This window comes from Doryrhamphus excisus, chromosome 12, assembly GCF_030265055.1.
Source record: "Doryrhamphus excisus isolate RoL2022-K1 chromosome 12, RoL_Dexc_1.0, whole genome shotgun sequence".
In the NCBI taxonomy this organism is placed as follows: Eukaryota; Metazoa; Chordata; class Actinopteri; order Syngnathiformes; family Syngnathidae; genus Doryrhamphus; species Doryrhamphus excisus.
The window spans coordinates 3657493-3681561 of record NC_080477.1 but is presented as its reverse complement, the minus strand read 5'-3'; the positions used below and the strand labels follow the sequence as shown (position 1 = coordinate 3681561).

At 44.2% G+C, this 24069-nt stretch overlaps 2 protein-coding genes across 5 annotated transcripts in view; one reads left to right on the top strand and one right to left on the bottom strand.

Moving 5' to 3' along the window:
• cep89 (centrosomal protein 89) overlaps positions 1 to 24069 on the bottom strand; it is a 37633-nt gene that overhangs the window by 3836 nt on the left and 9728 nt on the right. The window contains exons 11-16 of one of the 4 annotated variants that reach the window (XM_058088806.1): positions 23032 to 23147; positions 22750 to 22930; positions 22087 to 22254; positions 21181 to 21322; positions 19268 to 19357; positions 1918 to 2066 (exon numbers count right to left, since the gene is read on the bottom strand). In XM_058088806.1, coding sequence (XP_057944789.1) covers positions 1918 to 2066; positions 19268 to 19357; positions 21181 to 21322; positions 22087 to 22254; positions 22750 to 22930; positions 23032 to 23147 — 846 coding nt within the window. Of the gene's footprint in view, positions 1 to 1917; positions 2067 to 15429; positions 18822 to 19267; positions 19358 to 21180; positions 21323 to 22086; positions 22255 to 22749; positions 22931 to 23031; positions 23148 to 24069 lie in introns of those variants that run through there. The other 3 variants (XM_058088809.1, XM_058088807.1, XM_058088808.1) reach the window with 3 other exon arrangements.
• On the top strand, positions 1837 to 13908 carry zgc:165481 (uncharacterized protein LOC100073327 homolog). The gene is made up of 2 exons (XM_058088810.1): positions 1837 to 2228; positions 12358 to 13908. Exons 1-2 carry the CDS (start codon positions 2150 to 2152, stop codon positions 13098 to 13100), a joined length of 822 nt encoding a protein of 273 aa, XP_057944793.1. The 5' UTR covers positions 1837 to 2149; the 3' UTR covers positions 13101 to 13908.

The following is a 24069-nucleotide window of genomic DNA, read 5'->3' as shown; positions in this document are numbered from 1 at the left end:
TGACCGCCGTTAGGTTACAACTAATGGCGCCATTAAGTTTACTTGTTGGCTAAATGATTGAATATTTTAGGGAGGGATGACAGGACAGCATTGTACTATGTGGGACAAAGGTGGTGTCACAGTTGAGGTGTCCCTCTGTTGAGAGATAGCTTCCCTCGCTTTCAAAGAAGCCAGCGATGGATTCATTGCCCTGAGAAGATTTACTTAAGCAACATGGGTGTGTCTCCGATTACTATTCATCTGTCAGCAATCAGCGCACAAGTGGAGCGTCACAATGCGATTATGTGCTTGACAGCCGTCTAAAAACAGACATAGCGACAGGGGAACAAACGGAAATGGACCGCTAATTTGGGCTTCTGGTGTCCTATTTACAGTAAATCTATGGTTTAGTCCTGACACTGCAGCATGTCATACACTGTCACTGCTGCTACACACACACACACACACACACACACAATGGTAATTGTTTATGCTAACAAGATTACTAATTATCTTTCTGTGTGTTAGTCTTCATGTTGGCACCTCTCTGCTTCCTCCTCTACATGTCTGAATGCAACTTCCTGTTCCTCCTCAGCATCTTGTCTGCCCTCCCCTTTCAATTCAACGTAGCGCCTGTCTTCCCGTTTGTTTTGCTTTGTTTTCCTCTTCTACCTTTCTCTCCTGTCTCTTTCTATCGTCAGGCTCATTCATGCAGAGATTCAGCAGAATTGCAACAGCAGAGCTGGCATTTACTCGCCTGTGCCTTTCACACAGAACCCAGAGATGCAGTTTTGGCCATTCATTCATTCATTCATTTTCTACCGCTTTTTCCTCACGAGGGTCGCGGGGGGTGCTGGAGCCTATCCCAGCTGTCTTCGGGCGAGAGGCGGGGTACACCCTGGACTGGTCGCCAGCCAATCACAGGGCACATATAGACAAACAACCATTCACACTCACATTCATACCTATGGACAATTTGGAGTCGTCAATTAACCTAGCATGTTTTTGGAATGTGGGAGGAAAAAACCCACGCATGCACGGGGAGAACATGCAAACTCCACACAGAGATGCCCGAGGGTGGACTTGAACCCTGGTCTCCTAGCTGTGAGGTCTGCGCGCTAACCACTAGACCACCGTGCCGCCCCAGTTTTGGCCATTCATTGTCAAATGTGTTCAAGGCTTCCCGTGGTTCCATTTCACACAGTCAGAACCACCCTGCCTCTGATACAACTTTAGAAGATGGAAAATGTGCGAGGTGACTTCAACCCTTCCCATTTTGTGTTGGTGCTGTTCATACAGAACAGAAACAAAATGGCTCTTTGATGAGTTCTGTGGGAAAGACACTGGTGACTGTTCCAGCTCGACTGCACCCAATTTGCAGAATCTGTATGAAAGAGGCTTCTCATTCTACCTGAGGAGCTGGAAAACATGTTTCTTGGACACATCATTCTGTGTCGGTGCTGTTTGCACAGAACAAGCTTTAGAACAAGCTTTAGTAGGCTAAAAGGTATAAGAATGGAGAATGTGTGAAGGGATGGCTTTACGAATGCTATGATGGGGGCAACAGACGCAGATGCAGACTGGCGGAGTAATGTCCTACATTACTATGTTCTGGATGAAAGACAAGGGTGGAACAAATGGCGGCTCTGGTCTACCATTCCAGCATTAATGCGCCAATGTTGTGCAATCTATGTGAAAGGCTCCTGATACTACTACAGAAGCTGGGAAATGTTGGCGTTGTCCTTGGCTCCTTATTTCGTGTCGGTGCTGTTCACACAGAACAGGCTTTAATAGACAGTGTGGAGAGGGCTTTCCTCCCTCTCCCTCACTCTCCCCTCCGAGGCTATTCTGCTTCTCTCGTCCCTCTCCGCCATTCTCCCCTCCAACTCTTTGAACCACATCAGTCTCTCCTCCTCCTCCTCCTCCTCCTCCTCCTACCGTTTGGACTGCAGCAGCCTCTCCTCTGCCTCCTGCCTCTCTCCCAGCAGCCTCTGCAGGTGAACAATCTCCCTCTGGTAAGACGCTGCCTTGCCCTCCGCCGCCTCCTCCAGTGCCGCCAGTCGGCTGGACGTCTGCCTGCGGTACACCTGCGCACGCACACACACACACACACACACACGGAGTCAGGGACATGCGATGTGGAGCACTGCCATGAAGGAGCTGGATCCTCATGGAGGACGGCACCGCATCAGCAGCATCACCAGAGAACGGAGGAGCGCAGGAAGTGGAGCCACGCACAGCGGGACGAGGTGAGGAGCCTCACACACTCGCTCTTGTCGTTTATTCTCAGCAAATAACTGTTTTGCTGACTTGGTGTATCAACAGATGTGCAGGTGATTACTCCTGCAGGTAGCGCAGCGTGCACGCACACACACACACGCACACGCTAACTGGAAAGGGTTCAAACAAGTTGACATCCAGATGGATTCCAGGCCAGTTTGCATGTCGTTTATGCACGTTTAAGGACGTTTCACGTAGCCGGATGTGCCTGAAAATGTCCTCCACATCTGTTAAATCCACTCATCAAGCTACGTTATCATTATGGCGGCTGGGGACCTGCAATCATCCAAACATTTGACCTCCAACGTGCCGCGCGGGAGGCAACAGGAAGCCAGTAAGCATTTTAATTAAAGCCGAGTCAAGCGCTGGTGATTGTGACAGCCTGTTGTTCTCCACAACAACATCAGCAGCAGCGGCAGGCAAAACCACGCAGGGAGTAAATGTGGCAACACAGGTACCAACCCAGTGGGGGTGCATGGTTTTAGATGAACACTTTGGTATAGATTTGCTTTATGAGCTGATGGTACAAAACTATCAAGCCATTCGCTTCCATCTTGTTGCGAGAGGCTTCTTTAAGCTTGTTTTTTCCCCAGAGACGCAACCTGACAAAAGATAATTGCCTGCCTGAGAGTAGAGAAAATGTCAAAATTATACCCCCCCCCCCCCAATCCTCAGAGTGACAGCACAGAAAGACGAGTTTATTCTTGCTGGAGTAGATTCAATATAATACAACCAGAGGACATGATATCCATTAATATGTCTTACTGACAAGAACCACCCACAGCAGGGGTGTCCAAAGTGGGGCCCACGGCATGTTCTACAAACACAATTAAAAAACTAAACAGCAAAAATGGAAAAAAAAAAAAGAGTCATTTTATGAGAATAAAGTCATGATATTATGAGGAAAAAATTTAATCTAAAAATAAGTAAAACATTTTATCAGAAATATGTTATCATTAGGGATGCCCGATATTGGATTTTTTTGCCAAAAACCGAAATGCCGATATTGTCCAACTCTAAATTTCCGATACCGATGTCAGCCAGTTATTTTCAAAAGTCCGCTTGGGTGTCTGATTCTCGTATGTTGGGACAGGCTCCAGCATAGCCACGACCCTCGGGATGATAAGCGGCACAGAAAATGGATGGATGTAGCGTTACACCCTTAACGTTAATTAACTGTTTACTTTGAAGATTCGCATGGTAAGATTACGGTCACGCGAAGAATCTTCTCTCCTATTCGTCCATCCATTATTCCGCTTACCAGGTCCAGTCTCAGTAGGGAAGCCCAGACATCGCGGTCTACGGCCACCCCTTCCCTCCATCGGGAGGACCCCAAGGCGTTCCCAGGCCAGCTGTCAGACATAATCCCTCCAGCGTGTCCCAGGTCTGCCCTGGGGCCTTCACCCGGCTGGGAATGCCTGGAACTCCTCACCAGGGAGGCACTGGGACTAGATTCCACAGCCACCTCCGCTGGCTCTCAATGTGAAGGAGCAGCGCCTCTACTCTGACCCCCTCTCGGATGATCGCTGTAAATTGAGAGCTTTGCCCCCCAGCTCAGCTCTGTTTTAGAGGCATATTTTTCCTGAAAAGACAAGTCAAATTTGTTGTATGACTGGAATCCCGTTATTTTCTGTCAACATTTGAACCATAGATCTCATAGATCTCACCACAACATGTGATACTACTAAGCCGCTACTCACAGCAGCCATGAAGTCCTCATTTTGATGAATGTTCCATTTCTAAGATGATGTTAAACAAACTTCAATCGATTTCTGCTGATATCATTAGTAAGCTATCCAATTGATTTATTCATCGATTACATTAACAGCACAGCCTCTTAATCTCTCAAACATAATCAGAGATATGCAAGAGACGAAGATTCACGGAGCCTGGAGGATGAAGCTTGAGTTGTTGGAACAAGCAGAGGATGGATTCATCACAGCATCCGCATCTGCTGCATGCCCGAAAATGCTGGAATGCACTCCAACTTCATTTATGGTTCATCGGCTTCTGCTGAGGGCGGTAACGGCCAACCAATTAGCTGGTTTCTGTTCTGCCGAGTATCAAAGGCATGTTTAGCTTTTTCTTTGTCTTTCATGTGGTCAGCATAAAGACAGGAAGTTACCTGTGTCGCCATATGTGCAAAGCTAACAATGACTATTTTCTACCAGTGACGTGCCTGATCAATACTAAGATATCAATACTTCCGATAGCAGCTCTTCATGCTCTGACATCCATTGTCACATGAAAATACTTTGGTCACTTCAGTCATTTGAGGTCATGTTTGTCTGACATGTTGAAGGAGCCACATGTCAATTGAAAGTTTTCATTCTTAAAGAATGATTTTCTAGTCTGTTTAAAATAATGAAATAAACCAATGAAAATAATGATTCATATATTTGTTCAAAGTAATTAATAAATTCATTAAATGTAGATAGACTTCCTTGATTGTCATTGCACAATAACACAGCAGTGAAATTACCAACAAAATGTCTGCTATTCTTTATGTTTTACATACTATATGTTATATATGTATATTATATATATTCATTCGTTCATTTTCTACCGCTTATCCTCATGAGGGGGGCGGGGGTGCTGGAGCACCCAGCTGTCTTCAGGTGAGAGGCGGGTTACACTCTGGACTGGTGGCCAGCCAATCACAGGGCACATATAGACAAACAACCATTCACACTCACATTCATACTTGGAGTGGCCAATTAACCTAGCATGTTTTTGGAATGTGGGAGGAAACCGGAGCACCGGAGAACATGCAAACTCCACACAGAGATGGCCGAGGGTGGGATTGAATTCGGGTCTCCTAGCTGTGAGGTCTGCGCGCTAACCACTCAACCGCCATGCAGCCCTATTATATATATATATATATATATATATATATATATATATATATATATATATATATATATATATATATATATATATATATATATATATATATATATATATATATATATATATATATATATATATATATATATATATATATATATATATATACAGTGAAGAAAATAAGTATTTGAACACCCTGCTATTTTGCTATTTCTCCCACTTAGAAATCATGGAGGGGTCTGAAATTTTCATCGTAGGTGCATGTCCACTGTGAGAGAGATAAACTAAAAAGAAAAATCCAGAAATCACAATGCATGATTTTTTAACAATTTATTTGTGTGATACAGCTGCAAATAAGTATTTGAACACCTGAGAAAATGAATGTTAATATTTGGTACAGTAGCCTTTGTTTGCTATTACAGAGGTCAAACGTTTCCTGTAGTTTTTCACCAGGTTTGCACACACTGCAGGAGGGATCTTGGCCCACTCCTCCACACAGATCTTCTCTAGATCAGTCAGGTTTCTGGGCTGTCGCTGAGAAACACGGAGTTTGAGCTCCCTCCAAAGATTTTCGATTGGGTTCAGGTCTGGAGACTGGCTGGGCCATGCTAGAACCTTGATATGCTTCTTACGGAGCCACTCCTTGGTTTTCCTGGCTGTGTGCTTCGGGTCGTTGTCGTGTTGGAAGACCCAGCCACGACCCATCTTCAATGCTCTGACAGAGGGAAGGAGGTTGTTCCCCAAAATCTCACAATACACGGCCCCAGTCATCCTCTCTTTAATGCAGTGCACTCGTCCTGTCCCATGTGCAGAAAAACACCCCCAAAGCATGATGCTACCACCCCCATGCTTCACAGTAGGGATGGTGTTCTTCGGATTGTACTCTTCATTCTTCTTCCTCCAAACACGCTTATTGGAATTATGACCAAAAAGTTCTATTTTGGTCTCATCTGACCATAAAACTTTCTCCCATGACTCCTCTGTATCATCCAAATGGTCATATGCAAACTTAAGACGGGCCTTGACATGTGCTGGTTTAAGCAGGGGAACCTTTCGTGCCATGCATGATTTCACATCATGACGTCTTAGTGTATTACCTACAGTAACCTTGGAAACGGTGGTCCCAGCTCTTTTCAGGTCATTGACCAAGTCCTGTCGTGTAGTTCTGGGCTGATTCCTCACCTTTCTTAGAATCATTGAGACCCCACGAGGTGATATCTTGCATGGGGCTCCACTCCGATTGAGATTGACCGTCATGTTTAGCTTCTTCCATTTTCTAATGATAGCTCCAACAGTGGACCTTTTTTCACCAAGCTGCTTGGTAATTGCTCCGTAGCCCTTTCCAGCCTTGTGGAGGTGTACAATTTTGTCTCTGGTGTCTTTGGACAGCTCTTTGGTCTTCGCCATGTTACAAGTTAAAGTCTTACTGATTGTATGGGGTGGACAGGTGTCTTTATGCAGCTAACGACCTCAAACAGGTGCATCTGATTCAGGATGATACATGGAGTGCAGGTGGACTTCTAATGGGCAGACTAACAGGTCTTTCAGGGTCAGAATTCTAGATGATACACAGGTGTTCAAATACTTATTTGCAGCTGTATCACACAAATAAATTGTTAAAAAATCATGCATTGTGATTTCTGGATTTTTCTTTTTAGTTTATCTCTCTCACAGTGGACATGCACCTACGATGAAAATTTCAGACCCCTCCATGATTTCTAAGTGGGAGAAATAGCAAAATAGCAGGGTGTTCAAATACTTATTTTCTTCACTGTATATAATATCGATATGAAATGCACTACTTTTTTAATTTAGGTGAATTTGAAGTAACGGTATTGCAGATACCAGCGAAAACCAAGTGAGTGTTAAAAACAAGTAAATGCTAAAACATTCCCTGAAGTTACGGTGTGATGATGGACTCGGGTTTGACCCTGGAGTGATTGGATCAATGGATCACTGGACCATTTCTATTTCCATGACATCCCATTGGAAAAAAAAAACATAATCAAAAACAAAGTCTGAAAAAAATCAGACACGAACCATCAGCGGACGAGCCTCGGGTTCCACCGCGCAATGCAACACGTCTCTGCAAGGACACGTCGCCTTCAAGCGTGGCTCTCCTCGGTGAGTGACCAAAGCATGGCTCCGCTTATTAGACGTTGGTGTGCGGCAGCAGCCGCGGTGTGCTTGGAGGCCGGCAGTAATGACAGGCTATTATCATTTGTTCTGCTTCACAAAACACCACCGGTCAACTCCGACGCCCGTTTTGCAGCTTCTGACGGAGTCTTTCCTGATTGCCTGACATGCGGCTTCAACAGACAAGCAGTCGCTTTATAAAGTTCAGTCAAGCCATCACAATCGATTAGGGATGTAACGGCACATGTTCATAATCGGCTTACAGACAGGGCACCATTAAGTGAGGGACAGGAAGTGTGCCTTGCGTTTTGAGGCTACTCAGCATACAAATACAGTGGTGTGGAAAAGTGTTTGCCCCTTCCTGATTTCTAATGTTTGTCACACTTCAATGTTTCAGTGCAAACAAATGTAAATAGAAATATTAGTCAATTACAACACAACTCAACACAAACATAAATTCCTAAACTACATGGCCCTGTGTGAAAAGTTGGTTGCCCCCTAAAGCTAATAGCTGGTTGGGCCACCCTTGGCAGCAACAACTGCAATCAAGCCTTTGTCATAACTTGCAATGAGTCTTCCAGCCTGTGGAGGAATGTGGGCCCACTCATCTTTGCAGAATTGTTGTCATTTGGCCACATTGGAAGCTTTTCCATCATGAAGCCTTTTTAAGGTCATGCCCCATCTCAATAGGATTCAGGTCAGGACTTGGACTAGGCCACTCCAAAATCTTGGGGTCTTTTCTTCTGTTCAGAGGTGGACTTGCTGGTGTGTTTGGGATCATCAAATCAAAGACGCACCTCAATGTTAACTGAGGCAAGCGAGGTCTGCACTTCTGTGGATGTTGGTGTGGGGTCTTTTGTGACCTCTTTTTGTGACTCGTGGCTGCTCTCTCAGGGGTCATTTTGGTGGGCCGGCCACTCCTAGGAGGGTTCACCACTGTTCCATGTTTTTGCCATTTGTGGATGGCTCTCACTGTGGTTCACTGGAGTCCTAAAGTGTTAGAAATGGCTTTATAACCTTGTGCAGACTGATCTCAATTAGTTTCTTACTGGGGGAGAACAACCTTTTCCACATAGGGCCATGTAAGTTTGGATATTTTTCTCCCTTAAAAAAATGATAAGGCTATGATTTTTATGGCATGAGGCTAAAAACAACCACTTACCTAAAACTGTCATCCAATACTTCTCTACAAGAGAGGAGAAATATGATCTCAGGGAAGAACTAAATTTGAAACACTTATATGCTAGGACTACGTTAAAAAGCCATAGCATTTCAGTATGTGGAATCAAACTATGGAATGGATTGAGTAAGATCCTCAAACAATGCACAACGATGAGCCAATTCAAGAAACAATAAAAGCAGTTGATGTTTGCTAAATACAAGGATGAAGAGTCTTGAACCAGTCATGGTGTGCTATATATATATTACGATATGGACAGTTACTATGGTACACATAATGTCATTGTATGGTCATATCACCTCGTACTTCGGTACGGGACAAAAAATTACAAAATTTAAAAATTCCAAAAAAATAAACCCTTAAACTGTATTATGGAAAGCAGGAAGTGAACAAATGTAACAGTTACTGATTGTAAAAGTAGCAGACGGAGGGGTAGGATTTAACAAGCTTTGCTTCTTCCTACTCCTTTTGGACATGTGGAACTGGGAACTGATTAATGGATGCACTCAATTGTAATCTGATGCATGTTCAAATGAAATTAAACCATTACCATTACCATAATAATAAAAACTTTAATTGTCAAATCAGGAAGGGGGTAAAAACTTTTCACACCACTGTGTAAACCGCCTGGTCCTTGCAGCCCCCCTTCTGCCGGGGCTTGAACCAGGGTCAGCAGAAGGAGCGTTGAGAGAGCCAGCCATTGAGCTAAGTCGTGTGACTCTTAAGTTTACCAACGTACTCTTGCAAAGCTGCACCAGCCGGTATCTCTTACATTTCTACAAATATGGAGTCAATATTTTGCTGTATTATAAGATCACGCATCAAGATATTTCTGCAGCAAGCTCACCTCAGGTGAATTTAGTGTTCCGGTCCAAGCGCCTGCTCCAGGCCAGTCTCGTATTAAACAATTTGCCTCAGGTCCAGCTGAAACATAACTTGTCCTGCAGCCAACAAACACTCTCACTGCGTTTCTCAGCCAGACTGTTTGGCTAATTAGCGCCTCAAAACCTCTGCAGAAACATCATGTCCTTTCATCCATCTCGCTACGTGGAAATGGTTGGCAAAACCACCTGTAGCGCTGACTCTGTTCCGTCAACAACGTCACGGATTAACATTCTGCTTTCAAACAAACTGCATCATGTGTTTGTATACCGAGCTGACGACGTTGGATGAGGGTCAGCCAATGGCTTCCAAGTGTGCAGTGATACAGGTGAAGATGAGGAAGGACGATGGAGGGTCCTGACAGTATTTCATGACAAAGAAAGCGGTCACTCGATAAGTGCTCTGAGAAACTTGTCTACATCCACCGGGAATGTTCCAGTAATGGCTCTCAGTGGCTAAGAATTGAATCATTGCAAATGACGGTCATACTGTTGCAGAAAACCGAATCATGCAAGTGTTTTCAAGTCTGTGGTACTGGCTAAGTGAGGTGAGGTCCTGAGGTTTTGGATGCTGGGATGCTCGGACCCCTTTGGTAGACAATCCAAAATGTCAATGGAGTCTAATAGAATGCTGACGAGTCAATTGTTTATTTTTGTTTTTTAACTGGCACTTCGGAATTGGCTTCAAAGTTCAACCTGGACCTGAAAAATCTGGACCAGTTGTGACTAAACTAAACTAAAACTGAAAGAGAAAACTGCATTTTGGCCGTATGTAAGCAGTAATCCTTCGTTTATTGTGGTTAATTCGTCCAGACTCAACCGTGAAAGTGAAATTCTGCAAGCTAGGATTCTTTATTTATCAACACAATGTTTTTTATTTGTATGGCACTTTTCCACCTCCAAAGGTGCTCATAGTGCTTTGACAATATTAGCACATTTAGCCCGAGGATACCTCGACATGATCACAGGAGGGCGGAGGCTGGAAACCGCAACCTTCAGGTTGTGAGATGACCACCTGGGCCATGCCCCCCGCCCCCCAATGCTTGAAGTTAGAACATAAAGTGCCTCTTTACAACCTTCTACAACCTTCAGGTTTTAACATTATGAGAGCCATCTGGACATTAAATATGCCCACTTAGCCACCATAGACACGCATAAAGACACAAATAAGACAAGGAAGGAAAAGTGGGTGGCAGACAGGAAGTGACGTCAGTGGTTCAGAGTTGAGTTCTAGCTTGGCATGGGTTACGTCTGCAGCAGTAGCCCATGCTAGGGATTATTGTGCCTGCAATAAAAGCCTGTTTTTCTGGCGATCTCGTCTGGTGCTTGTGTGTCTTAACCAATATTACAGTAACATTACTGACACCTTGTGAGCTGTCTAGAATACTACTGATCATCACAATGTATTTGAATGTGTCTTCTGAATGCCTTATACGTATATGGATTTTATCATTTCAATTAGTTGAATTTTTGCACTGCAATTTGTTTACAGAGTTAATGCTGGAGTTCACCCTGTGTGTGTGTAGGGGGTGTGGGGGTTTGTGAGTCAGTCTGCCATCCCAGTGTCAGGCACCGGATTTACAACATTTATTTGTCAGCCTTCAAGGGCCAAAGCGTACCAAGGACAAATTTAGCAGCTCTGGCTTATGTTTTTGAAGCCCCCCACCCCCAGGCAAACACGCTGGAGGCTGAAATATTTAAAAGACAGCAGGTTGCACTGAAGCCTGCTGGGAAACGGCCGGTGCAGCATCTACTGTACCTATCTACTGTATATATATTGCATGGCTATGAATGAGTGACTGGTGTTCACACATTAAAAATGATTCATGTTGGTAAGAATGTAAGCAGCACAGTCACACTTGGAGAGTAAAAGTCAGCGGCAGAACGCAGGTTGGTGCTCATTAACACATATTCATGCTTCCTCTCTAAAAAAATCCAACTGCTATTTCATGTCTTTTCAGGAAAGGCATGCTATTTGTCCAAGAAGTGACAGCAATTAAAGAGCTAGTCATTTACAAGGTCATTATGCCAACTTGAGCATCGTGCCATTAAATGCAGAAGCCAAACACCAATGTTTATAGTGCCCTAAAGATGACTAGTATTCTGCAGTTCATATAGACTTGGCAGCAAAGACCACGTCAAGAACCATCAATCATTCATCAGCAGACAGGAGAGACAGCAGAGGTTGCTAAATTAAGAGCACTGATGGCCAAAGTCAGAAATGGAGGACAATATGCCACTCCTCTGGGAAGACCTTCTACAAGATGGGAGTATTTGTGGGTAACCTTTGGCTAATAAACGGCCTTTTTAGTTCATCCCAAAGGTTTGATGGGCTTGAGGATAGCTGGCTGTCAAGGTGTTGCCTTCAAGGACCTTACCTTGTCGACGGGAAAGGGTCGAAACCAAATTGGATGGGTTCAAATCTCTAAAATCTAGCTCTAGATTCATCTATTAAAAAGGACTGCAGTGTTTGTGGCCATCCTGCCACAAATACATTTGGACCGCCACAGATGCACAGCAGAATTTACATTTTTTTGCTTTTTAATTTATTTCACGCTACCAGCTCACCCTTGCTAGACTTACTTTATCCGACATCTGTTCATCAACATTGTGGCGCTCCAGTTGTACAGGGAAAGCTCAGAGGAACTTCACTTTGCTCATTAATTTGCAAGCAACAAGCTTGACAACACACAGGTCATCAAACAGATTGACCGTTTTACTCGCAGTATGGACCAACCAAAAACACGTCACCAACTGCTCCAAATGGCCCACAGAACAAGAACATCCTGTCAATATCTTAAGACCAGTGGAAACATTGAGAGAATGTACATTTTGCTCTGTTGGATCCCATTGGCTGTTGTTCAAGACACGGGACCATCCTGGGCCCAAATGAAGGTTGTTCCTGTTGCCGAGTGCAGGCTATCACGGTGTCTGCGAGAGACCGCTTTTACGAACACTTGAAAGGTCTCGTCCCCTCTCAGGCTTTGTGGTGAAAAGTAGTATAACATGGAAGCTTCGATAATTGGCGAAATGAATAATCTCTTTTCCCCGCAGAACACGACGTGAAGATGAGCTGCCCGCCGGCTGACTTGGAGGAGAAGGAGCGTCCATCAGAGGAATTAGAGTGTAAAATCTGTTACCAACGCTACAATGCCCACAACCGCAGACCAAAAATCCTGGACTGCCTCCATCGGGTGTGCGCCCGATGCCTCGTTAAGATCCTCTACATCGCTGATGGGGCGGGCTGCATCACCTGCCCCTTCTGTCGGCACCAAACCGAGGTCACAGACTACGCGGTGTCAGCCCTGCCCGATGACACCAACGTCATGTCCCGCTTGACTGTACGGGATAAAACCTGGAGCTCCGATCACAACAGAGAGGTGGTCCTTTCTCCGAAGAGTTTCTTCTCCTCCAGTCCTTCCCATGACTCCTCCAACTGCCTCTTCATCACCATCATGGAGGTGCAGAGAGACACGCAGCGCTCCCCGAGTCACACCGGCAGCTCAGACGTCTATGCAGAGCGCAACCTGGACTCCCCGTCGGTGGGCTCCAACAGCCCGGCGGACCAGGACTCCCTGTCCAAGTTCTGTAATCACGTCCCACGCATCCTGGTCTGGCTGCTGGGCTTCTTGTACTTTGGCTCCCTGCCGCTAGGGATTTACTTGCTGGTGATCCAGAGAGTGACTCTCGGCATCGTCTGCGTAAGCTTGGTGCCGTCCAGCCTGACCGTGTGTCTGGTGTACGGCTTCTGCCAGTGCTTGTGCCAGGGGATGTGTGACTGCTCCTCCAGCAGTTAAGCGATAGCCAATCAAAACACTGCCGCTGCCGGTATGGGACAAAGCCTGTGCGATGCTCCGTGCACCTTTTTAAAGCACAGGACCTGGGATGGCGCTGGGTCGTGTCCGTGATGCTGTGGTCATTGCTGAATATCAACAAACATGTCCACGTCAGCCCAAAGCTAAAAGTAAACCATTTCGCAGAAACAGAAGTCAATTCAAACCACCAGCCCACATGATTGGGCACTAGTCAACAGTCTGAGACCAGCATACTGTATGTCATGAAGCAAAACGTTGTGACAAACTGATATTTGTAATTTTCTAAAAACGCTAAAAACAATCCAACATAGCTAAGCTAATAGGTTATATATAAAACAGCTGCATTATTATTAGTAGTATTAGTAGTATTAGTAGTAGCACCGTTTCCAATTGTTGCAGGTTTTTTTTGTTGTGTGCGTGTTTAATTGGATTTTCACATTGTGTCCGATTAAAAACCAGCGTGCCACAAATGGATACCAAATGCCGTCATCACCGATTTCAACTTCCTCATAGCATCTCAGCTTTGTGTTACAGCCAACATTGTCATTTTAGTTTTTATATATTTATTTTCATGATCACCAAAGTTGAACCAGTTTAAATCAACGTCCGTAAGACTGGCTGACTCACGTCAACATAAGCGGTAGTCAACATAACAGAAAGTAGCCACTGCTTGCACATGTACTTTTGATTCTGGGGGATATTAAATGCATTTTTATCCTACGGCAACTTGTGGACATGGTTTTTCTTCAATTGTGTATATCATATTTTGTTTTCCTATGATATTTCATACTCTCGTCAGAGCAGCTGTGATTTCATTATGTGCAATGCCAAAGCTTTGCTACATGTACAGTAATCCCTCATTGATCCTGTTTAATTGGTTCCAGACCCGACTATGATAAGTGAGGACTCCTTAGTTATGAATTGAATATTTTTGTCGTTCAAACATAGAAACATGTTAAGTCCTTCTAAATACAGTTGAACATTATTAGAGCCCTCTAGACATGAAATAACACCCCTATAGTCAGTCGCCTTTACACTCAAATTATATATTACAGACATCACAGACAATAAGACATTTAAGACATAAATAAGGCTTGTGTGTGTTGCTGAAAAATGTCTTCCGGTGCTTGGGTAACTCAATGGGGGAGCGGACAGGCTTGGCGTGGGTTTACGGCCGCAACAGTAGCCCCTGTTAGGGATTAGTTTGGCTGTTCATTGAAACCTGTAATTAAAGCCTGTTGTTTCGGCAATCAAATCTGGTGCTTGTGTCTCACCCAATATTACAGTAACATGACACCTAGTGACCAGTCTAGGATACTACAGGTCATCACATTGTCTTCTGGATGCCTTATATTTGTCTTTTCATTCATTTTGCTATTTTTACTGACGTACAGCACATTTTATGGACATAAAACTTTATTTAGGCAAAACATCGTACATAGTATGCATATTTTGGGTGGATAATGAATCATGCTTGGTATTCAAGCATGATTTATTGATACAGGTATATTTGGGGGAAAGTGGTGAGGGATTACTGTACATAAGTCTGACATCGACAAAAGCGATTCACCACATACGAGGTGTATGATGATGACGTCAGCTCAAGCGGACCTGCACAGACGGGTTGTCAACATAAACGGCCCCAACTCAGACTAACAACATTGCAACTTTTTCCTCACCTTTTCTGTTCATTTTTTTTTAGATTTGCGCTTCCAGTTTGTTTTGTTGCATATTGTGTATTTAAGTATTAAATATATTCCAACATCAATTTTAGGCCGCCGGGCGGACATACAAATTGCAGAACAACGCACACAGGCGGCACTAACGGGGTCCACGGCCTTGTAAATGGAAAAAAACCTTCAGAAGAGCTTTCCATTTGCACACTGCTACCTCTTGAGAGAGACAGAGACCGAGAGAGAGAACTGCAAATTAATGTGGAGGATGGTGTGAATATTTCCATTATCACGGCCCAAACAGTTAACATGAACCACATCAGCAGATGGATTATTGCAGAATGTGCCAGCAAGACAAATATTTTGCTGTTCTTTCATTCGTACGTCTTTGTGGGACGTTACACCAGAGTTAGTGACTTCCCGCCAGTTTGTTTGCTGTTTTTGCTATATACAGCTTCTATTCGGAAATGCCCATATTAGGAAGTCCGGCTCACGTTATAGTATATATTGCATTACGTGCACTTATGCGCATACCCTATGCGTCTTTCCTCTGTGCACTGGTTTCAGCATCTTGGCGCATTTTTTCCATAGAACAACGGCATGAACAGAGCCTATAGTCAGTTGTGCGGTCTCTTTGTATCGGTGGGTAGAGGCGGGGCCGCTAGCATACACACAGAGTAAACCAAGTGTCTCATGACACCCCTGGTATTCATCAATTATTTATGATGCATTTAATTATCGATTCATTATGTACTTTTGGCCCCAAAATGCATTTTCAAGTATAAAAATGGCCAAATTAAGTAAAAAACATAAAAGGCATTTAGAAAATCTACTGAAAGACACCGCTGTAAGACATGTAGTAATGTAGTCTACACTGGTCATGAGGTATCGTGATCTTAAATAATGGCTGATGTGTATGCTGGCCATGCAAGAACTGGAACAGTTCCAGGAATTATGTGCAGATCCTTGCAACATGGGGCCGTGCATTATCATTCTGCGACATGCGGTGACAAATGGCATAAGAGCGGGCTTTGGGTCTCATCCCGGTATCAATAAAAATGATCAAGTGGCGAAAGGAACACACGCTGTGTCTGTCACTCATGCACATCAAACCATGCTATTATCTTAAATCGGATGGAACGACACAGACAGGGACCCTGGGATGCTATTCAGCTTAGATGTAAACAAATGACGGACAGCAGAGTTCCACTAATGCGTACCACCCACACCACAATGCTTCTTGAAGATGAAACAGCATCTCGGCTCCTGCAATAATGATGTCTCACTTGCTAAGTGGTGCTTGGCGGGTGTTGTGGCATCGATTTGCTTTATTTATGCCTTCTAAGTGGAGCCACATATTCCATACGTTTGCTCTCAAGTCATGTTTTTTCTTTTTGAAAGCACGGCTACACTTCCTCCCAATGGAAGATGACTGCGAACTAAATCCAAGTCCCACTGACGTCACGCATGTTAGCATAGAGGCCGTATTTACTGTATACACACCAAGCAGTCACTGAAATATTCAACATTTTCTGTTGTTTCAAGGAGATGAGCGCATTCATGTTAATGACATATGAATAATGTAGTCGCCACGGCCAACATTATATAGGACATTCCCATATGTTAGCGTCGGCGTCACACTGAAAGAGTGCGGCTGGTTAGCGACAGAAAGACTCTCGGCGTTGTGTCCGATGAGAATGTCAAACTTGAAATGTACATTTTGAGGTTAGGAACTGATCGGCGGCGTGGGGCACATCGTCTCACACGGTGACATGAGCACAAGGAAAAAAGGGAAAGCGGATCGCTTGGCAAATCCACTGGGATGTCTTCCAGGGAATCAGATGATTTATATGCAGAGTGGAGAACTCAGCATCCAAGAATTGGAGACTAGAGTGTGGTGTCCCACCCACTCATTATTGCCCACTCTGGGCCGACACAAACTTTGACGGACGGAACAAAACTAAAGAATCTTTATATTTTGAAATCCAAAAATGATGACTCAAACACCAAAGTAGTTGTCGATTAATCATTGATTAACTGTTGCAGCTCTAAAAACAGTGACCCGGCTGAACTACTGTAAACAGAACTCCAGGTACACATCACACCCCCAGCACCCCCAGCAAGAGTAAAGTTCAGTCCTAAGATGCCAAATAGGAAACAGAAATCAAGTAGAAGCATAGAAAGAGAAATCATAGTTAGAACTCTCTGGTCTGCTACTAAATAGAACCTCGAAGTTTCTATTGAGCGTGAAGATCAATGGTTCACCTCAGAAGCACAAAGACTTCCTTTCATTTGAACAGAAAACCTTCCTCAAGTCCAGCCAGTGAAAAGTCAATAAGACGTTGCGTGCGAGCTCGTTTTGTTTGGTTTTAACGTCAATAAGCATCCTTTTAACTCGGTGTGCGAGTCGGCTGCAGGCACCGTCCCCCTCATCTTTCTAAATGCATGACAGCTTTAAATTCACCCAATTTACAGCAGTTCAGTGGCACCTTTAAAGCTCAGTCACTACATCCGAGCAGTAAAACTGATGTCTGCTGCACAAAGGGCACACTCGTCCAAACCACTTCATTAATGCCACATTCAAGTTAGCGGTAAGAAAAGGTTGCTCTTGCAGAGAATCTGTCAATCATGCGTGCACTGCGTAAATGGGACACGTTGCCATGGTGATACACAACAGTGGGAAGATTTTTATTTTATTTTTTTACCTGAACACACAACCAGGTTTGGCTGTTTTAGTGCTGATTTAGAAAAAAAAAACAGTATTATTCCACTGGAGGCTCATTGTTTTTGGGCAGACGGTGACACATTAGGTCCCTTAACGTGACATTTTACTGATGCTCTCGCAGCTGTTTGTGTCGTAGAGCCTGTTTATGAGCACCAAACAGCTCCTTCACTTGTTTGCTCCTCTTATAAGAGAAGATGTGTTCAAATGCTTTTCATGAGGACATGTTACCGTCTCAAACCCATCTCCAGATAGGTGGACACACCCAGTGTATAGCAGGCTTCGCTACAAGTCTTTAAAAATGGCCGCACTAATCATTTGACATGGTTCAATTTGTGGTGTGATTTGGATTCTACGTATGTGTGACTTTTTTTTTTTTTTTTAAAGAAACTCTTCAAAGCAATAGGAATTGATTGACGGTCCCTAACCAGCGGGTAACATTTCCCATGCGAGATGAGAGAACTGACATTTTTCATTTAGTTTTTTGTTTCTGTTAAAATGTAAGTGTAATGCATGCATAGCTAGCATGTTGCAAACATTTGTGTCCCCCCTCCGGTCCCATGTGGCATATAATACAGTGGACATTAGATGCCATATAGTTGGACATGTTTTGGGGGCGGGGGGGCACTGACAAACAAGGCTGATTAGTATTCCAGCTACACACATAAATCTGCAGCATCAAGGCTATATATACTAGTGCAGCACCTCTCACCCTTAAAAATCTGTGACTAATATTCCTTAAAGCAGCTGTCGAGACCCCAGAGACAAGCCTCTGCCTTGGCCCCTTGGTCAAGACCCCCTGGTCTAAACCTAAGCGAACACTTTGTGATGAACGACAAAGCAAAGTGGATGCCGGTAGCATCCTAACTACGTCCACAGTCTCTTTTGGGAGGCTGTGGCGAGCTGCAGCCGGCGTGGGAATGACTGGCAAGAGAATGGTAATTAGCCATAATTGGCATTTGTGGGAGTGAGCAGCACGCATAACAAACAGCCCGCGCTGGCTGATAAACAGCCAACGCACAAAGACCAGCGCTGTCCTTCAGTTCGCTTTAAACATGCCGATTGTTCTCCTTTTAGGCCCCGCATCCCAACACTCGTGGAGGACTTCGGCAAGGTAATAAGCCCAGTCGAGAGATAACCATCTCTTGCAGCAGTGAATGTTCACCGCTTGAATGGATGCTGACTGGGGGGCCGGGGGGATGCTATGAAGTGCACTGATCAATATGGAGGACATTGCAGGGTCGGGCGAGGATGCTTCTGGTAAATGTGTGTCTGTCTGGATGACTTCAGCCGGTAGTGGACCTTCAACTGGACCAACAGCATAAAGAATCTTTTATTCTCAAATACAGTGGAAACAGACTCAAACATTTTGGAAAATGACCAGAATTTGAGGGGGAGAAGTTGGAGCAAATAGGCCCGAATGTGACTCCATTATCACGTTTTCATAGAAAATCTGACAAATCTTAAGTACATTTGATCAAATGTAGACACCCCAGACGTAAACATGTGGAAAGGGTGGCCTAAAACACGGTTGAAAGTTGGCGGAAACGCCTCCTATGTCACATGAACGGAAGCTAGCTGGCTTAGCTTGGTTTAGAGTGTGTTTACACAGCGTTGCCTTTTCCCACTTGTTTTACGATGCCCTTTGTGCAAGAAGGCGAGCGGCATGTTTACTTGCCAGTTTGTCTTTAACGTCAGACGTTCTCAACACTCCTCAGTCTTGTGCTGCTTTTGTAATGAATTTGTAGACTCACCTTGACACGCTCCTGTAGTTTTTCAAATCGAACGGTGCCACTGAGAATCTTTCCGATGAATCCCTGCTTTTCCTGCTGAAGCGTGGAAGCCTAAGCAGGAAGGAGAGAGGACAGTCGGACATCTTTCTTTGTAGTTTCAGGTGCATCAAAACTCGACCACTGATAATCTCCTGTAGTCAGCATAACACATTTGCAACCGGAACACGCCAGTGTGTCACATCGCCATCATCAACACGAACTGTCTGCTTCGGTCCCACATGCCACCTCGGCCAGCGTGTGTCGGCCTGACCTTCTACACATGGCGGGCTCCTGACTGGCTCAAAAAGTCTGAATGTGTTGACATTTAACAGCGGAAGCGCCTGGCAGACGCTACTCTACCAGGAGAGGCGAGCGCACACTCCATCTTTGTAACACAATCATGAAAAGACGAGACTCCACAGGCCACAGCAGCCAAGAGTCACAATGTCACTGCTTATAATGACGGCCTCGGGATGGCAAGTGTCCAGGCTGTGGCAGCAGTCGATGCTTAGTCTTCCAAGAGATCAGCTAAATTCACACCAATGCTTCGTTTATTCAAAGGAAATTTGAAGAAATCCACATGAGTACTTGGTCACTCATCAACTTGTATTTAACACCGCACGCAAACAACACTCTTGTCTCGCCACAGAGCTGCTTAGCAAGTCAAATGCACAGCAAGAGTGTGCTCCAAAATCAAGCCAATCGTGCTCCGAGTGCAAGGCGGCCTCGTCGCTGCCCTGCAGACACCTTCTGCAGTGTGAAGGAGCGCTCATTGACGGCAGAATGGTCTGGAAGACCTAAACTATGATTGCAAAGCCTTTACTCATAAAAATCCTTGCACTGGCTCCATTTTGACACAATGTAAAACCTGGTCAGACTATAAACCTTCTATTCATGTATCGTCAAGACAGAATACTCATTTGGAGGTCAAGATGTCATAACACCGTCTGAAGGCTGTACCAATTCCAAGGTCTACTTCAAAGGTGTCTTTCTTTGCTATTTTTTCAGAGGACACACCGCTTCGGTCCTTCATGGTCAGAATGAATGCAATACCCTTTGGGCGCCACTCCTCAGTCCTGAAAATGATTTCAATACGGTAGCATGAAAAGTGGAGACAGAGAGCAGGTTTTACATTTTCATGCGAGTCCAGCACAACTGGGAGTGCAGTGGTATCAGTAATCACATTTACAGACATTAATGAGGGACGGGACGTCTGACATCTCAGCTTTGGGATATCAATTCTATGCTACTAAATTTCATTATTTTTTCTCATCATATTACAAGCTTATTCTCATAAGATTTTTCTTACTAGAGTTTTTTCTCTTAATATTTAGTTTTTTTTCTCTCGAAATTACACTGTCATATACACGTCTGCTTTTTTGTTTTGTTTATTTTCCAACTTTCTTGTTTTTTCTGCTTGTAATTACAATATGACTTCCAAGTTCATATTATTAATAATAATAATAATAGTAATAACATTATCATTGTTATTGTTATTATTATTATTACTATTATTCAACATGACTTTTTCTTAGACCTAACTTTCCAAAAATGTGTTGATTTCCATGGGCCAATAATAATTTTTTAAATAATTTTTTAAAAAACAGACTTGGACGGAAATGGCCCACGTCTTAAAATTTACATGAAATATAACATTTTATGACCTGAGGGACGTTTGACTTCCCCGGTTTTGCGTTTTAATTCATGTCAACATCTACCACCCGACACATTCAGGAAACCATAAAAGCTCCCAAATTCCAGCTAATTTATGTGATGATAGATGTCTGGGTCCTTTCTGAACCTACTGACAGCACAGCGACATGCGCCTGCACGCTCATGCTCCGGCTGGGCAGTCAGCAGCATTGGCGTTAACACAGCACCGCATATCCACATACCATGTGGAGAAGCTGGTCTCTCTCCTTGGAGATCTGATCGGCCACGGAAAGGACAGCGTCCAGGTAATTCCTCGTCTTCCCCTCTTTCAGCACACACTCGTCCTTCTGTTGCTTCAGTAAGCACAGCTTCCTCTCCGCCTTCCTGGAATTGGGAATGATTGGTAAAACAAATGCTAAGCAAGCGTCATAATTAGTATTGTATTGTTGGGGGACAATATATACTTTTGGAGTATTAGAGGATTTAAGGCTCACAGCAGGGATACAACGCTTAGACAATGACGGCTGTGTGTTGGCTCATTGTCAGTGGATACACATCCTGAGTGCTCTAGAATCTTTGCACTGACTACTCTAAAGTACATCTTATCCAATACTTTAGGACAAAATAAAATGCTTCCTGAAGCTGTGAGGGGCGGATTTACTTTTGTGAGCAACAGACAGTTGTGACAGATAATCAAACACTCTTCAGACCATCTTCACTCTTGAAAGAAGGAGAAAGTTGTCATTAATCTCAGCTCAGGTCCGCAGGGAGAAGACGGCGGGCCGACAGGTTTGGGGCAGGAATTAGTCAAGCTGACGTGTAATGCTTCAGCCAAGCCCTCCAAATGTGAAGCCATTGAAATGAAGGATTAAACGCTGTTTTCCCTAAACGCAGCCTGTCTGCTCAAAGCGAGCCCACGCTGGGAAGCGTACGAGGTCACTCGAGTCCATTATTGATCTGTGAGGCGGGGGGGATGTGTCAACAAAGTCTAGCCAGGCAGGAATGGCGGCCAACACGGCTTCTACTTTACGAACATTGCTGATATTTGGGAATTCAAAATTATTCCTGTCCAAAAATTGAATTGAACTGAATTGATTGGAACTATGTAAAGAGGCCAAATGATGCTTGGTTCATAGACTTTGTGGTACCCGTTGGCTTGTCTGCTCAGCTCCAGCTGCGCCTCAATTCTCTGCACGTCAGCCGTCAGCTTGGCTTTGTCCAGGAGAAGACTACGGTTGTGCTCCTGGAGGCTGGACATTTGGGCGTGCACCTCATCCACCTCGCTCTTGTTCCTGCTCTGCTCCAGCTCCAGCTGTCTGAGAGCATGTATAAAAATAAAAATATATATTATTAAATGTCCACCTTCAAGCAGGAGACTTCCATGCTTTAGAGCAAATACTCATTGGATTCATGCTGGAGACAAAAGGGACGTTCAGAGTTGCCCTGCATATTAAAACAGCGAGCTGGAAAAAGTGCTTGGAAACACCCTTCATCAGTCAGTAGGAAAACCGACCTCCAACGTCAAACGTGATCCACTCATCACTGTGTACTTTACAGTGCTACTTCTCACCAAATAGGATGGCACACTGTGCAGCCGGCAGGCAGGACAATAATAATTTGGATCAGCACCAATTTGGATTCAGAAAAAATACATACATAGAGGAAAAAGTTGACTTTCACACAAGTTATGAAAAGTAAATCCTAGATACCGGAAATCCATCCAACAGACTCATGGCTTCTCCCTTGACCTTTGCCTCTCGACGTCCACCAAGTGTAATGTCCTGCCTTGTGGAGGTAATAGAATGTTCTACCTCCTGAGTCTCCCAGCAATGTTGAAGTGTTCCTCCCAGGTGACGGCATCCTTCAGATGGGCTCGCAGACTCAACACCTGCTTCTTGTTTTGGTGCGCCTCCTCCCTGCTCTCCTCCAGGTCGTCCTGCAAACGCTGATTTTCTGCCTCGAGCAGCATCAGCTGCTTGGACGCTTTGGACACTACAGCAAAGTGCGGAAAATGATGAGAAGGTGGTGGCTCTCTGCCTGATAAACAACCTGTGGATGGAAGGATGGAGGAGGAGGAGGAGGAGGGGTGGTACCTTCAGAGAGATGTTTGCTGTGGTCGGCCTCGGTTTGAACGTGCAGCGCCTCCAGCTGTTCGCTAAGAAGCTGATTTTCCTGCAGAACCAGCAAAGCCTGCTGCTGAACTTGGTGGCTGCAGACAGACATGATGTTCAATGACGCTCTCAGGTGCTAATATTACCTTATTATTACAAAACATTGCAACATTGTACACTTTCAATATGTTCATTCAATCATTCAAACAGGGAGAGATGGAATCCCACGCAAGATCTGGCCTCATGGGCTGTCCCTGATCATAAACTGTGGAATCATCCCAGAACCACAACTGGGCCCACAGTTACAAAAACAACGCTCGGAAACACACTACACCATCACAGATTGAAATCCTGCAGCAGGTCCTCTGTTCTATGAGGCACACAGGTACGTAGAGGTCTGCCTGAAGTTCACCACTGACCACCTAGACGACTCTGAATAGAATCCGAATACAACTGAACCAGCCTTGGCTTTCCTACAAAATATTAACATGCAGATTGTCCATGGGGTCAAATACTTATTGACTACATTCGTAAAATGCTTACTAGTGGGGCAGATTATCCAAACATTTCATAAGAATCTTTCACTTGGTGATACAAGCACCAAAATTGGCACAGATGACGTTTAGGATACATATTTTAAGAAAAGTACGATATCCAACATAAAATGTAATATGGCTGCCAATTTTCAAGATGGCCGCCAGAAAAACATGTACTTGTTGAAGTAGAACTCAAATAAACACAAAATATTTTTATGGTCAAAATACCAAATGAATGTATCATAATTTATTAAATCCAATAATGAATTCCAAATTCCAATATTACACCATTATTCAATATGGAGCCTGATACATTACTATAAATTGGTGTTTCTATCAGAAAAGTTGTATGCGTCTAAGCTACCTGGTCACAAAGTTTACTTGTCCTCTGCTATGTATTTGTTACATTACTGTAACTTACAAATATTGATGTTGTTGTTTGTATTACCTCACGAGATTGATGTCATAGCACAACAAGGGCAGA